Below are 15,187 nucleotides of genomic sequence, written 5' to 3'. Positions count from 1 at the left end.
AGTTGCCTTACACCCATAGTACATAGCCTAGTTTAGGGCGAGATAATTTGTGTAAAAAAGTGTCAAAATTACAGTAAAAGTTTAGTAATCAGTCATTGAATAGTTGCACAGCTTAGCATACTATAACAGATTTACATCAACGGCGAAATGCCCTTTTACATATAAATAAATTGTTTTACCACGATTTATCCAGTATTGTGTTAAAATTTCTTTTATTCTTTATAACTTATTATGAAATCTAATATATAAAATTCTCATGTCGCGGTGTTTGTAGTTAAATTCCTCCGAAACGGCTTGACCGAGTCTCATGAAATTTTGTGTGCATATTGGATAGGTCTGAGAATCGAACAACATCCCTAAATTATTTTTTATTGTTTTGACAATTTTTTTAATTTCATTTTATTATGATTTTGCATTAAAAAATATATAGAACTTCAAATTTTCGCCCTTCTACGATCTATAACTAATTTTGCACCGCGATTTTTATATTATTCTGTGCCATCCACAAATCCGCTATAGGGTTGCAAGATGGCAATCGAATGCAATAATTGTAGTACGATAAATTTGGTGGGTCTGAGAATCAGTTGCATCTACTTTTTATACTCCAAAAATTTTTATATACTTTATATGGCAATACTGCTGGGTCAGCTAGTAATTTATATTATTTAAACACGACTCATATATTAGATGCAGCACCTTACAAACTAATTTGTTATGTATATTACAGCCATTGCAAAATACTATATTTGATTGAAAAGAGTTGCCGTTGAGTTTCTTACATGTTCTTCTCACAAGCTCAACTTTTTACGAACATATAGTAAATTCAGTAATTTAAAAGAAATATTTGTAGTGAAGATTTAAAAGCGCTTACTTTATGCTTAATTGAATAAAGTTTATTTGATTTTGACTTTGAAAGTGTCGTCGAAATTTCTAACTTCTTAATCAATAACATTCAAGTGTTTAAGTGTAATATTATTTGAAACAGTAACTGTAGATGAGTCAGTTATTGCATTAATTAAAAGTAACATTTGTAAAACGGAAGTTTGCATCGCAAATAAGACAAAGACAATCGTTTTAGATGACTCATAAACCCGTTAACATGATGCGAGTTAAGAATTAAAGAAAATTTTAGTATTTTATTATGTTGTTCAATTTTTTAATCCTTAGTATCATATTAAAATGTTTTTATTAATAAAGAACGAGAAAGCGAATTCCACCTTCACACGACACGCCACAAGTTAAGATATCATCCCTACCATATGGATGTGTAGCGGTCCTCCACAATGCGGTTTTTAAGGAGCTTTCTTCCACGTACTACAAAGCTGTGGAATGAGCTGCCTTGTGTGGTGTTTCCAGGATGATAGGACTTGGGTACCTTTAAAAAAAGCGCATACACCTTCCTTAAAGGCCGGCAACGCTCCTGTGATTGCTCTGGTGTTGCAAGAGATTGTGGGCGGCGGTGATCACTTAACACCAGGTGACCCGTCCGCTCGTTTGTCCTCCTATTCCATAAAAAAAGTATCATTCTTCGTACGCGATGATGATTTATCAATTCTTGATGATCATTCTTTACAGCGTCAAAGTCAAAGTTCTTTATGCCAGAAACACTTACAAGTAAAGTTGTTATAATATCAAAAGTAGGTAAATGTTTCATCTTGACAGTTTCATCTTGACATACATGCAAATATTCCAGTGGTTTCGTTTTATAATTATTACTACAAACTAACACAAATAAACTAAATTACTGCTAAATTTCATTCGGTCAACGTAAAGCTAAGCCTAAAAGACCCTACAATATACAATTGTCGTCGGTAATGAAGACTACTTCCGTTGCCTCTCATCTGAATAGCACTGGTTTGAAAGCACGTTGGTGGTTTAGTTTAAAATTTATATACATTGCATAAAATATAATGTAAATTGCTGAAACTGTAAATATAGACTTAAATCAAATACTCTTTTTTAAAAGACAGTTTCTTGCCACTCATTAAAACTCAACTTTTCCGAAGTGCCCTTACGGTAAAAGAAAACACCGTGAGGAATATATTTCCAGAATATGAAAAGAAAATTCATTTTTTCTCTACATTTCTACTTTTTAAAGACAGTGTGATATAAAAATCACCAAAATACCCCTAACTTTAACAGTTGGAACCATGCTAATCATTCAATGTAGTTAGTTTTGTAAAGAAAATTGTATTATGTTTAAAATAAATTAAAAATACTTCTAATAAGAACTATGGCGTTGTTGTGCGATAGAGGTAACCTAGCTCCGCTGGATTCCCAAAGGCCATTGGCTCAGTCCCCAGCCTTAAGTTCGAGTTGCGGAAGACAAAACCGGGAATACCTTCCTACTTCTTTAGATGAACGGAATAGAAAATGTAAGTTGAATTCACACCTTAATAATTCATTATGAGGGTGCAATTTGATTATCGCTGTATAACCGAAAGAAAAGAAACGGCTCTCCACTTAGTTGTATAGATACCTGCTGATATATAATTCTGGAGTGTAGGAGTGTGGCCACATACGGGGCCAAGCGCCTGGGATCACCGAGGACTCCCCCCGAGGTCATGGGTGACATCAGAGCTTTGATTAACTACCTTGAGGAGCTGGGATAGCAAGATAAGCCACTCACCTCGCCACGCAAAATAGGCGCGCCATAGTCGTCGAGTTGCGGATAGTAGCCCGTAATAACCTTATAACCTATCTGCTGACATAGACTTCCTTTAGGAAGTTAAAAAGTATCACCGTTCTGTGTTTGCCTCACAAAATTATTCCAAAAGGGCTTAACTATTATGTCATTGGCGGTTTTCAATAACCTATCTATCCTTAGTTTAACTTACGGATACATTGCTGTCACCGTTTAATGACAAGACCTTATCTATCCATAGTTATGTCCAATATAGTTATAGTCCAATGCTTTATGTCGATAGGTTATTGAAATGTAAGTAAGCGTTAAAGGATAGATTTGTCTACCTCTAGTAAGTTAAACTAAAGATAGACAGGTTATTAAAAACGGCCGTAAAAGAGTCACTATCTACGAAAGTTAAAACGCCAAGCTTAATTTACGGAGAGTTAACGAAGAACGATAGTTTGTAGTACGAGTCGTAATAATGGGCACCAACGACACAATTGCAATTGTCTCTAATCTGATTTGAGTGGCAATAACATGGCCTTGCGCGCATAGAATTGAACATAATAATTGGACTACGGCCGTACTTTGGCTGGCACGCTTCATATGAGTGTGTAGAGCATGTCAGCCATTAGAGAAATATTCGCCATGTTGGAATGTTGGATGAAGGGGCGATTTGTGAGTTTCGAACGCTCGAATTCATAAACGAGGTTTATGACTATCAAGTTATCAACCCATAGCGCTAGCCGAGTTTTTTTTATTAAAATAAGCGAAGAGACGAGCCGGACCTTCAGTTAATGGTAATTGATACGCCCTGATCATTGCAATGCAGTGCCGCTCAGGATTCTTGAAAGACCCAAAAATTCTGTGCGGCACTAAAACTGCGCTCGTCTCTTTGAGACATAACATATATAAAGTCTCATTTGCCCAGTAATTTCACTAGCTACGGCGCCCTTGAGAACGAAACACAATAACGCTTACACAGAGTTGCTTCACGGCAGAAATAGGCGCTCATGATTAAGCCGGCATCCTGTGCAAAGAAGCCTCCGACTGGTAAAAATTAAAATAGTTAAAGAACAACGTTCCAAAAAATCTGTAAGACGTAGCACTGCATATTTAAATCGCTTAATTAATTTGTATACATTATCTTTGTGTTTTTAGGAAATATTTTAGCAAGCATTTGGTATTAGAAATTATTTTATGAATGCACTAATATAGTCATAAAACAATAGTAAGAAAAAAAAACTAATAAACACGCTTTTAAAGGAAAATCAAATCAATAAGTCGAAAATAATTTCAATGAGCATAAACAACGAATAGTGTAATTAAGTAACAGAAAAATGTATTTTATCGTAAAAGAGCATGGAGTGCTTCATGTCGCTTTGCTGTAAATATTTTATCACAAATATTGGTAAAAGTGGGGTCATTTTGAAGATATCTGAAAATACACCCCACGCTTGTTTATACCTTATACATACCCAGCTAATAAAAGTAAGAAATTTTAGATTAATGCATTGCCATCGCTGCTTGATAGGTGTGCAACGTTTCACTTCTATGCGACGTTTTGAAGTGAGTAAAAATGATATTCTCATATTATTCTAGATTTCTCATAGATTTCCTATCAATTCGTCACGCTAAAGAAATTTAATGGAGCGGTTTTTGGTAAATTTTTCAAATTATCATATAAAATTTTCGTGCTGTCGCTGTCATTTCTATTATATAATATTTTTATCTCATATGCGTGTCGAAAACGCAAGTTCACCAACACCAAAGGTGCCCAACAGAAGAAGCCTAAAAAGTTTTTACTTCAAAAAAAATATCAGCGGTGCAATATTAATAATGAAATATGTAGAAGTGATCACATATCTCAACTAAAGTTGGTCACTTACGACTAAAACACAAAAAAACCAGACGTGGATAAGTATGCATTATTCGAGGGAATCGAACTAACAACGAGAACATACCTAGCAGCGGACTAGATTTTAATATATTTAGTCGTAGTACATTCATCTAACATCGTCTAAGACAACAACCACTTATAAAAACAGTAATTAAGATAGCATCTAGCATCTGTGTTTATAAAGCATGAAACTAAAACGCGCCTAAGGTAATAATCTTGTATTACACTAACGACTTTATGCATTAAGTATGAATAATGATCTATGCACAATTTTAGGTAGGCCGTAACGATTAATATTGCTACGGTATTTTGAAATACTGCAACCATTAATTAAATAGTTTTGATTTGAACTGGCTGGAATAATTGAATTATTATTGTGCTTTACTGGATTTAACCTAGGCTGTGGAAATTGCTGATTTAATAGTAATATTATGAAATGTATGTAGAGTTAAAAACAATAAATGACAGTTATCGAGAAGATAAATTTGAATGTGATGAAAACAGATTGACAGCATAAATTCCTGAAGCTAATTTTAGAAGAATGGACGTGGTAGGTGAAGGTGGTGAAGTGCGTATGCCAAGTAAGACGTACATGTTACGATCAGATCGGTGATACTGAAGAAAGTGCAGATAGAAACAATAAGAGAGATTGCAGAAATGAAACTAGAGAAGTAAGTCAGGATCATGGCAAATAAAGGTTTCTAATCTTCGCCTACCACGCTGGAAACAGAAGATAGAATATATATTATACTCAGTGTGGTATTCAAGTATAATCAGCTTACTCTAACAGTTGGCAACGTTGAGACTCTCCCCCTTCCATCTGTTTTTATTCGCATTATAAAAGAGACAAGAACAAGAAACTAATATGACCTTTACTAAGTCGCATTAAGGTTATGTTCTTTTCTCGAGAAAAAGTAACGAGACTAGCCATACGTTTACGTGATGGAATTTCGCTCAGAATTTATGAAATATCCAAAGTTTGAGCAGCATCTTCTTCCACAGTAATTTCACTTCACTGATAATGCTTTACTGGTTTACCGCAGAAAAAGATACCGCTGTGCTTCCCATCCAACTGGCATCCTGTGCAAAGAATCGTCTCACTTGTAAAATGTGCCCATAATGCTAGCAACGTTGAATGGGCATTTTTCGGGTAATCTATCAGATGTAGGCGCTTGAAAATCAAAAGCGATCCCATCGTAACTAAGTTTACTTAAACCAAAGATAATTATTTCTTAGGAACCATCAACTCTCTAGTATTTTGTCAAGCACTTGCTCTTTGTCTTATTCTTGAAAGGAGATCTATTGCAACAACAAAATACAAAAAATATCGTCACAAAATGAATATGAAATAAAACATTCAATTCGCCATCAATACGCGAACCACGCGCCTGAATTATACGATATTCAATGGAACCAGTTTCGTGTTTTTATTCCTATAATTTATGTACGGAATTTTACGAACGACACGTGATTACAAAATACAAGAGGATTAAGAATTTCTTACTTCAGAGTTATAAAGCTGGATTGGATGAATAACAACATATACATATTCTAACAACCATTTTATTTTCATTCTTTCTTATGAAAGCTTTCCAACACGCGCTTTTTATAGGTGAGATACCCATGTCACTACTTTTTTTTTTAAATTTATTATATCAGGAAAACAAACAGTATTATATAACATAAATTGGTTAAAAAAATATACACCTATTTACCAGTGACAGTTTTCGCATATAAGTACAACCTGGACAAACCACGCAGGAATGGGGAAATAAATGATATTAGTTTGTTGATAAAAATATACAATACGTCAAGATAGACTATAAAATTCCAAGATATAAGAAAGAAGAAGTATAAGAGCAGAAATAAAAAGAAAAACCGATATAGGAGCAGAAATAAAAGATCGAAAACATAATATAAATATTTTCGGTCCAAACAAATATTGCAAGGGATTTCCAATTATCAACACTAGTAATGAGAACCATAAAATAGCAACAGTTATTGCAAGTAAGCACACAACCGATACCTGTCTACGTGGCGTTCATTATTGTAGCCAATATTAAATTACACTAAGTATCTTGTATAATCACGATACTGAATACTCTTCCTACAGTAAATCCATCAAGCAGACATACGCATTTAGCGAATGGGATAAATTAAATGTAAACTTGAATAAATTATTAGAAGTTGTTGTACAACAATAAATTCATGGAGAATATTGTTAACGTCCTCGAGTTAGATAAGCAATATGGGGAAGACAATTTATATCTGTTGCCAAAGATGAAAAAGACAAGATGGAATAACATTTTGGGATGAAGCTACAAGAAATATAGGATTAAAATTGCGCGAAGGTTGTAGTTTTCATAAATATAACGGGCACAATAATTACAAACAACTTTTTAATATTGAATTCTTTCAATATTTGAAAATCAACAGACATGATTTTTTGTCAAACAAACAATAGGCCTTTTGTCCTCATAGAATAAAAGGACAACAGAGAGTCGCTATCGATCAGGTGACGCGTCACTATCATTGTAAGTGACAACCGCCACCTTGCTCACTCGCTCGAGATATCGAGATCCAGTATTCCGATTCTAGGCGAGGTATTAAGAAAAATGTTATACGTATTAAGAGCAATTAGGGTATAGCACAAGTAGGGTTTTAGTAGAGTATTCCTGAATTGAACGAGGATCACTTGACTCCATTGATCTTCTCAAGAGAAGAGTGGATAGAACAAATTTTTCCGGCACTGATCGCCGATTAAGAAGGACCTGCATGCCCTCAGTGGGTGCTTAATGGGTGCTTAAGGTGTACAACATGTAATTAATAGCATATAAATTAGAATAGTGTTTTAATTTTTATTGTACGACTTCTCTCGACTCTAACTTATACATTAGGTACTAAAAATTATGAAACCTTTAACATACCATATATTTTCGAAGCAAATGATATTGATAGAAGATTTCTTGAAAGAGTAATTGTTTGGAGCATATCTAAAATAAATGATAATACTTACGATTGACATGATTGATGTAATAAGGCCCAATTTGAGGATCATATTCCTCTTCCCAGCCAAGTGGCAGTTCATTGCCGATACAATCCGCGAATGTTTGTGGTTTAGTGTATCTGAAACAACCAAAAAAAATCATAAATATCACTTAGTTTTTGGCAAAAATCTCTCAATCTCTATCTTGATGATGTTGTAATATTCTAAGTAGTCACGGAATATTTAATTCAAAAACATTCATCATTAAATGAATTCCGAATCATCTGTTATGGAAAATATGGATAAAAGAAACAAATTCAGTTAATATACTTTATAAATCTTTCACCAAAGCAGTTTGCACGAGATTATACCTCATGATCTACGTGTTAACATTACAATTACGTTTTCCTTCATTATTCCCCATTAATGTTTCTTTCCCACGATAGCACCATGCCATCGGTGTCATTAAGACAAACAGAATCATAGCATATCATTAAAATTGGACTAGATAGTAATTTGAGCCAGTTAAGTAGTAATGATAAAGTATACGATATCATCTCAATTGTTCTGATTTTGTGTATATTTCGTGTGCTTTTTTATGTTACTAAATTGGCAGCTTTGCCCATTTGCTTCAAATAGTCACGGTAGGAATATAAGTTAAAACTATAGGTTTATATAAGTTATAACTAAGGTACTAACAGTTATATAAAGCTATACTTTAATTATGTAGATTTCCAAATTTAGCATATTTTGTTTCAGATCATGTCTAATACTGCCATGGGTTTTTCTACCATCTTGATGTAGATGTACCATCAATATTATTTAAAATACCGTTGTGAGTAATGTTGGTTAAACTAAATATTACTAAATTGATTTTTACACCTAATAAGGAAGAAAAGTCCAAAAAGATGCAATACCAACCGAAAGGAGCAAAATAGATTCAAAGATTTATGTGCAACAATCCAAACGCAGTAAAATAAAACCCATAGTTTTGAACAAAATTAAATTCAAGTTAAATATATCCTAAAAGGCAAATGCAAGTTTTGCAAGTAAATATATTTAGCAGCGTGAACTTTACAATGTCGATAACAAACCCAAAAAGAAAGCGCAAAATCGAGTCGCAACTCATTGAACCTCTTATTGAATGTGTTTTCGATTGTCGAATTCATTTGTAAGTTTATTACGGTGAAGAAATACATTCTGAGGAAACCAACACACACATGTGAAGAAATTCAAAGTATGTGTGTGAAGTTGAGCAATTCGCACATTCCCATATTGAATAACTAAACACTAGGAGCTGAACCCAGTGCAGTTTTGAAGTTAAAGCAGATAGCCCTAGAATATTTAGCAAACATAATGAGGAACCCAAATAAAGCCAGAGGGATTCAGAAACAATAAGATTGTTGGGTATGTTGATAAAAGGGCGTTCTTGAGCACGAACTAGTAGGCCAGGTGTTGATAATGGGCACAGTAATTATTGATAGCTTGTAACGGGTCCAGGCTGCAGAAGGGAGGGGCGTGGCCGGCGCCGACTACCGGACCTGAATACTCCTAGCCACACAAAAACTATATTGTGGAGCCGAGACTTATAATTGAACACAAGCAAATACCCTTTTTGTTTCGCGCAGATTACTTAGCTCTGTGGAACGATGTTACAATGTTGCTAGGACGACATTTTGTTGTATTTCTTTCGGTCTTCAGGGTTTTATATCATCACCTCATATACCGTTTGTCCTATAAAGACTCCATATTTAAATTAAAATCTTTAGGTTTTCCGTTGGAAATTAAGCGAGCAGCAAAGTATCATATAGGACAAGTGAAGGAAAAACCAAAATTGTACAGAACCTTGGGTACAGAAGTCAGCTTCTTTGTTAGAACTAGTAACAAATGGCGCCTACTGTATCCCTGTGTCTTGGCTCATATCATAGTGCAATGGATTTTATGTCCAAACATTGCAATTTTATTTCCAATGAATTTCTATTATTTTCTTAAATTCTGAGACGGCAATGACCACCTTCACAAATGTAAGGCCTTAAAATGTTGGTCTAACAGTAGTAATCAAAATTTATCTTCTGCAATTACTGTTACTCTATTTACTTCTACAGCAGCTAATAGCAGTCATTCCCTATTCAGCTCCGTTAAATACAAGCAAACTAATCCAACGGGCGTAAAAGCAATGCAATAAACTAATGAATCCATTAGAAAATACATTACTAAATGAAGGTTTTACGATGAGTTTTCTGCTTCCTATTATATAGGTGAATCATTTGGAGACTATACAAATGAATATTTACCACGCACAGATACTTAAATAGCACCGACTTTCATGAAGCTTCTATATTTTATCTGTATAATAATTATTGGTACAATTTTTTTATTAATTTAAATAGCAAACATTTACTAGCCCTAGTCGGAATAAATTAGACCAATTGGGATAATAATAAACTAAATAAAGAAGTGATGGTGTTTTGGAGTATATATATTTTTAATCGTAATTTCTAATTGTTCTAAATGATTCTAATTGTCGTTTTGTTTGTGTTTTTGTTATAATCTCTTCAGTAATTGAAGTTTTTTTTTTTGTTACGATAAAAATTGAATTTTACCATTGTCATTACATTCCAGCCTGCAATTTCTATTTTCTAATCAAATCTTCCACGAATTGTTCCAAGTAAGAATAAATTAGACCCATACCAGTTCGTTGAAAGGTAACTAAGTATAGAATTTGGTATAACATTAACAAAATCTTTCAGCAGTTTATTTGCATTACTTTACTATGAATCAGTAGGAGGCATTGAGAGAGCTTCAAATATGTAACACTGGAAAAAGCACCCAAATAAAAGCTGTTCCCTTCAACAATGTTGTAGCAAAGCTTTGTCCATTTATCAGAGCCCAAGTTTATTGTTTACTTAAATATTTTGCAAGCGTTGGAATCCAGTTTCACTAACCACTTCTCGTCAAGAACTCTTAAATCTGACATTTGCTTTGCGTGACGCCATTATTGGTGATTTTGTTAAACACATACTCCAAGCGAAACGAGCATAATGACGCGAAGAGCAAGCCTTAATTCGACAGTATTCCGTGTCAAGCTACCGTTCGGCCGTGAAAGTGTTTTAATATTATGTTAAAAAAAACTTGGTTGGTGACCCTGACTTCTAATCTTCAGAGTCCCGAATTCATACGATGAAATAATATTTGTTTCTGAGTCATGGATGAAATATGTAGAATAATGTACTTATAGGATAGTTAGTTGAATTTATCATAACATAGAATAGATACTGTTAAAACGATTAAATTGGGACTAGATAATTTGTTCAAAAGTGCGGCACTGTTGGTAACATATATCTAAAGTAGAGGTCGCAAAGAGAACTCATTTAAACGCCAGGTGTTGTACAATTTTGTAATTTCCACATTGCTTTGAATCTAAATAAAAAACATGCTCATATTATAAAGTGTTTGCAAATATATCGCTGCAATCTTCATCAGTTTGAATTCACCGATTGTGTAAATATATATGTAATCAAAAACATTAACATAAGCACGGCTTCAATGGAAATTCGTTACTCAGACAGCTACTGAAAGTACTCAATATTGTTCTTATCGAGGGGATAGAGGGCATGCGCGCGCGCATCCATTGCATTGCGATGAAAGGGACGGAGCATCGTTGCCTGCGCGATAGAGCGAGACGCACGGATATTACAATGTTTCTCTGTACAGTGGAAAGGCAAAACCAGTCCTGTCACCGGGACGCGGACTTAAAGACAAGTCGAGTTCTTAGAAACGGTGACCCATGTCACGGAATCCCTAATCGCAAACATGCACACCCACACACACAAACGCACACGCGTGTGACACGCCGATTCCAATCAAACGCGAAGGAATTTTTATTGTCGCTATAATTTTAGTAAACAACACGAAACTAGTACCAATTTCTTACGTAACTTTGTGATATTTTGCGTTCACTTGCATTTTATTTGTAAAACACTTAAGGACTCGAGTAAAAGTTTATATTCTGTGTGTGTGCAGTCGTTTAGTCAGGTAATGAAAGTAGATTGCGTAAATTATGAAGCATAATATGTAGAAGGAATTGTTGGGAAACACCTAAGCAGGTCGCAAGCATTCGTACGCCGTCATAGGTCACCTGGGGGGCGATAATGTGTTTAGAGTGCTTAAATTGCGAAAAACGAGTGGTCGAGATTAATTTTCCATAATAAACAACCCAAAAAAAACTTATCTCCATATATTATTTCACAAAGGTTCATTGCACAACTAAGATTTTCTGCTTTTATATTTAAAAAATACTGATCAACTAATTTGTTTATTTACGCGCATCCAGACGATTTCAGCATGCGCCATGTATTATTATTTCGTTGGACTTTTCTAATGTGACCGTTGATTGAGTGCAAAGTATCCGGATGGGTCACCTTGCTATATAATAATAAACACTAATTATAAAAAAAAACTTATCCTTACTCCGAACCCCTTCCAATCCGAACGCCCTACTCAATAAATACATGCCTTGACTGGACTGACCAAGGAGACATTCCTGTGCCAGAAAAATACTTTTACGTAAAAACCAAAATATTGGATTACTAAAAAAATGTTTAATAAATGTTACGATTATAGATGTTCACATATATTTAAAATTTCATAATACTATTTCTTTTATATATCACAAAAAATACCCTGCGGAGTCTCTGTACTACAATCCGAACGCTTCAAGAATCCGAACGGGGGGTAAAATTTTCGTACTTCGGATTAAAGAGGTACTGTTGTACCAGTATACCTACTTTTTTTAAAAATCAGCCATGTTGCATTTTAGTATTTGTTGTTATACCGGCAATAGAAATAGGTAAACACTGTCAAAATTACAGCCAAGGTACCCTTCAGGCACAGAACATTTAAAATGGGAAGAGAGTGCCAAGAAGAATGACATAAAAGAAAATTTCTTGAATTTGGCCGTATTTTGCGAAATCCAGAATAATCTCTAGTTATGTTGTTATGTTTGTTATCTTAAGTGTTAATTCCGCTAACCAGGCCGGTGGGCTCCTTTACCGGATGCCGGCTAGATTATGGATACCAGAACGGCGTCTTTTTCTGCCGTGAAGCAGTAATGTGTAAGTATTATTGTGTTTTGGTCTGAAGGGCGCCGTAGCTATTACTGGGCAAATGCGAGTTAACATCTTGTGTCTCAAGGTAACGAGCGTAATTGTAGTGCTGATAGAAATTTTGGGTTTTTCAAAAATCCTGAGCGGCACTGCATTTGCGCTTATCACCGTGGGCACGGAGTTTCAATTACCAACCAAATCGTTAGTATACATGCAGAATGCAGCTCCCTCCCATCCGCACGGACTGAGTAGGGGGTTATACAAGTCCTCCACGGAAGAATCGGCCCCGACCGAAGTTCCGGATTAGTTGGTAATGTTAAACTCTTATGAAACCAATTCGACACGTGTTTCGCTTCTACACGAGGCGGAGAAACTCTGGTACGAAATATTTGATACCAGTGCAAGAAGCCGAAAAATATAACTCTGTCTAATTTTCTTTTAGGTCCGAATTTAAGGTCTGTCAATAAACAATACGTAATCAATGATAAATTAGATTACTGTTGCCTCTTGTATAAATTATTCAAATTACTCAATTGAAATTACAGATTACCTATTGCGATGCCATACCATTGATAAGCGTGATTATCGACTTACAAAGCGCAATTAAGTAAACAAATTCAAATTCAAATATTCAAATTCAATTTTTTTTATTCAAAATAGGATGTGAATTATTGAAAGTCTAAAAACTACCACCCATTCCAAAATGAATGCCTCAACACTTCAACGTTTCGCAGCAGCCACCACCTTTTCCTCATAAATAAAATAATTTATGAATATATTTATCAGTGAATTTCAATGAAATAAATCACATTCGCTAAAAAAAGCAATACAATAACATAAAAAAATACATAGTAACGATTTCGTCTTGTCAACAACTTATTTACCTTCAGCGTATTATTACAAATGACTCTGTTATTTTAAAACTGTTTTTAGACTTCGGTTACAACATTACGAGCATATTTTTTTTTTGATAAATATCGATTTTAGATCAAGTTTTCATTATATGTATAGATATTGACAATTTAATACATTGCGTAAGTTGATTATGATAAAGTTGCAATAAATTGGGTAAATTCGCGTCACAGCTAAGGTATTCAAAGCATAACCTCTATCGTAATAATCGCATTCCGCAATTGATTCGCTGGTTTAGGCTTTTTCTGATAAATTATGATAAAATTGTATTTCAATGACGCGTTACACACGGATTGGCAAATTCACACGATAAATTCACTGATAGTTTGTGTTGCAAAGGTTATTGTTTAGAATAAATATTTGTTGAAGGTGTGTCATGGTTTGCTTGCATATTTTAAAAAGCGGTAAAGTGCGAGTCGAATTCACAGATTAAGGGTTCCATACCATTGTACAAGAAACAAGAGAAAATTGCTTATTGGTATTTTGGGTGGTGATACATCCAGATTTGGTATTGACCTAGGCACTATTCACAAATGTAAAGACTGTGATGTGATTGCACGAACAGAAGTTAAAATCAACCTATAAAAGCAAATCACAGATAGATAGAGCCAAAAAAGTTAAATATGTTCCTCATTGTCCATTTAAAATAATACATCAAAACTAAGCAGTAAAGTAAAGTAGCTAATATATTGCAAAGTCGTTGCAACTCTTCGGGAAGCAGAGAAGGCCAACGCACTGCCGCCGCAAATAGAACTGCGAAAGTTGCTTGCTTTAGGGCCCAGGCTATTTTATCAACATTTTACGACATTCCGCCAGGTGAAAAGTCCCGTGACAAAATCACATTTCTAGTCGAGCACATCTTTATACGGCCTCGAATAATTGACAGAATTAAAACAAGACTTGTTTATGCGCGAGTGGAAATATTTATCGTTCGAGATTTGTGAAGCGATAGAGCATTTTTTCGTAGAAATCATTACTAGGAATAGATTCGTAGAGATACGCTCATAGGTGGAGACTCTGTAATAAATCTTGGGCAATGTCACAAAATAAGCAGAATTAAGAAAATCATTTGAGGTGATTGCACCCAGCAGTACAATTAATAGTATAGAATCCTATCACACCTAATGAAATTACTTTCTTTATCTTTGTGTTTATAAGAGTAATAGGCGTATAAAAAGCCAATAGTCAGTGGCGCAATAGGTATAGAACCGGTACTCATTTGTCCTCTTCTGCGATAAAAAGGACACAAATCTGTATGTTTATCAATGAAACATAATATATTACAAAGATCCTGATAATCCCTAGATTATGGGGTATTATTAGTATTAACCTAACCGGATTACTGAGAAATGTTCCAACTAAAACTTACAATCTCGCAATAACAGTATACTGATGTATATATGTTTGCCTTCATCTGTTTCACTTTGCCCCACACTCTTTCTTTATCTTTGTCCGGCCACTATAGGATCGGTTATGTTTTATTTGATTTTAGAAAATTTTCGCAATAGGTACTGGAATATTACAAGTTTAAGTCATGCATTTCGAGAAAAATGGCAAAATCATTTTGCCATCATGGCAATCCCGGATTTCCAGCAGAGAAGCTTAATGATTTAGAATCGTCAACTTACTGATTCAATATAAAAAAATCAAGAAAATTA

General features: G+C 34.5%; 1 protein-coding gene across 1 annotated transcript in view; it reads right to left on the bottom strand.

Moving 5' to 3' along the window:
* Positions 1-15,187, bottom strand: part of LOC126978085 (protein kibra) — a 126,002-nt gene that overhangs the window by 85,352 nt on the left and 25,463 nt on the right. Inside the window, exon 2 of the mRNA XM_050826801.1 lies at positions 7,543-7,652. Coding sequence (XP_050682758.1) covers positions 7,543-7,652 — 110 coding nt within the window. The remainder of the gene's footprint in view (positions 1-7,542; positions 7,653-15,187) is intronic.

This window comes from Leptidea sinapis, chromosome 47, assembly GCF_905404315.1.
Source record: "Leptidea sinapis chromosome 47, ilLepSina1.1, whole genome shotgun sequence".
In the NCBI taxonomy this organism is placed as follows: Eukaryota; Metazoa; Arthropoda; class Insecta; order Lepidoptera; family Pieridae; genus Leptidea; species Leptidea sinapis.
The sequence above is the reverse complement of the archived record's forward strand: the minus strand, read 5'-3'. Positions and strand labels throughout refer to the sequence as shown.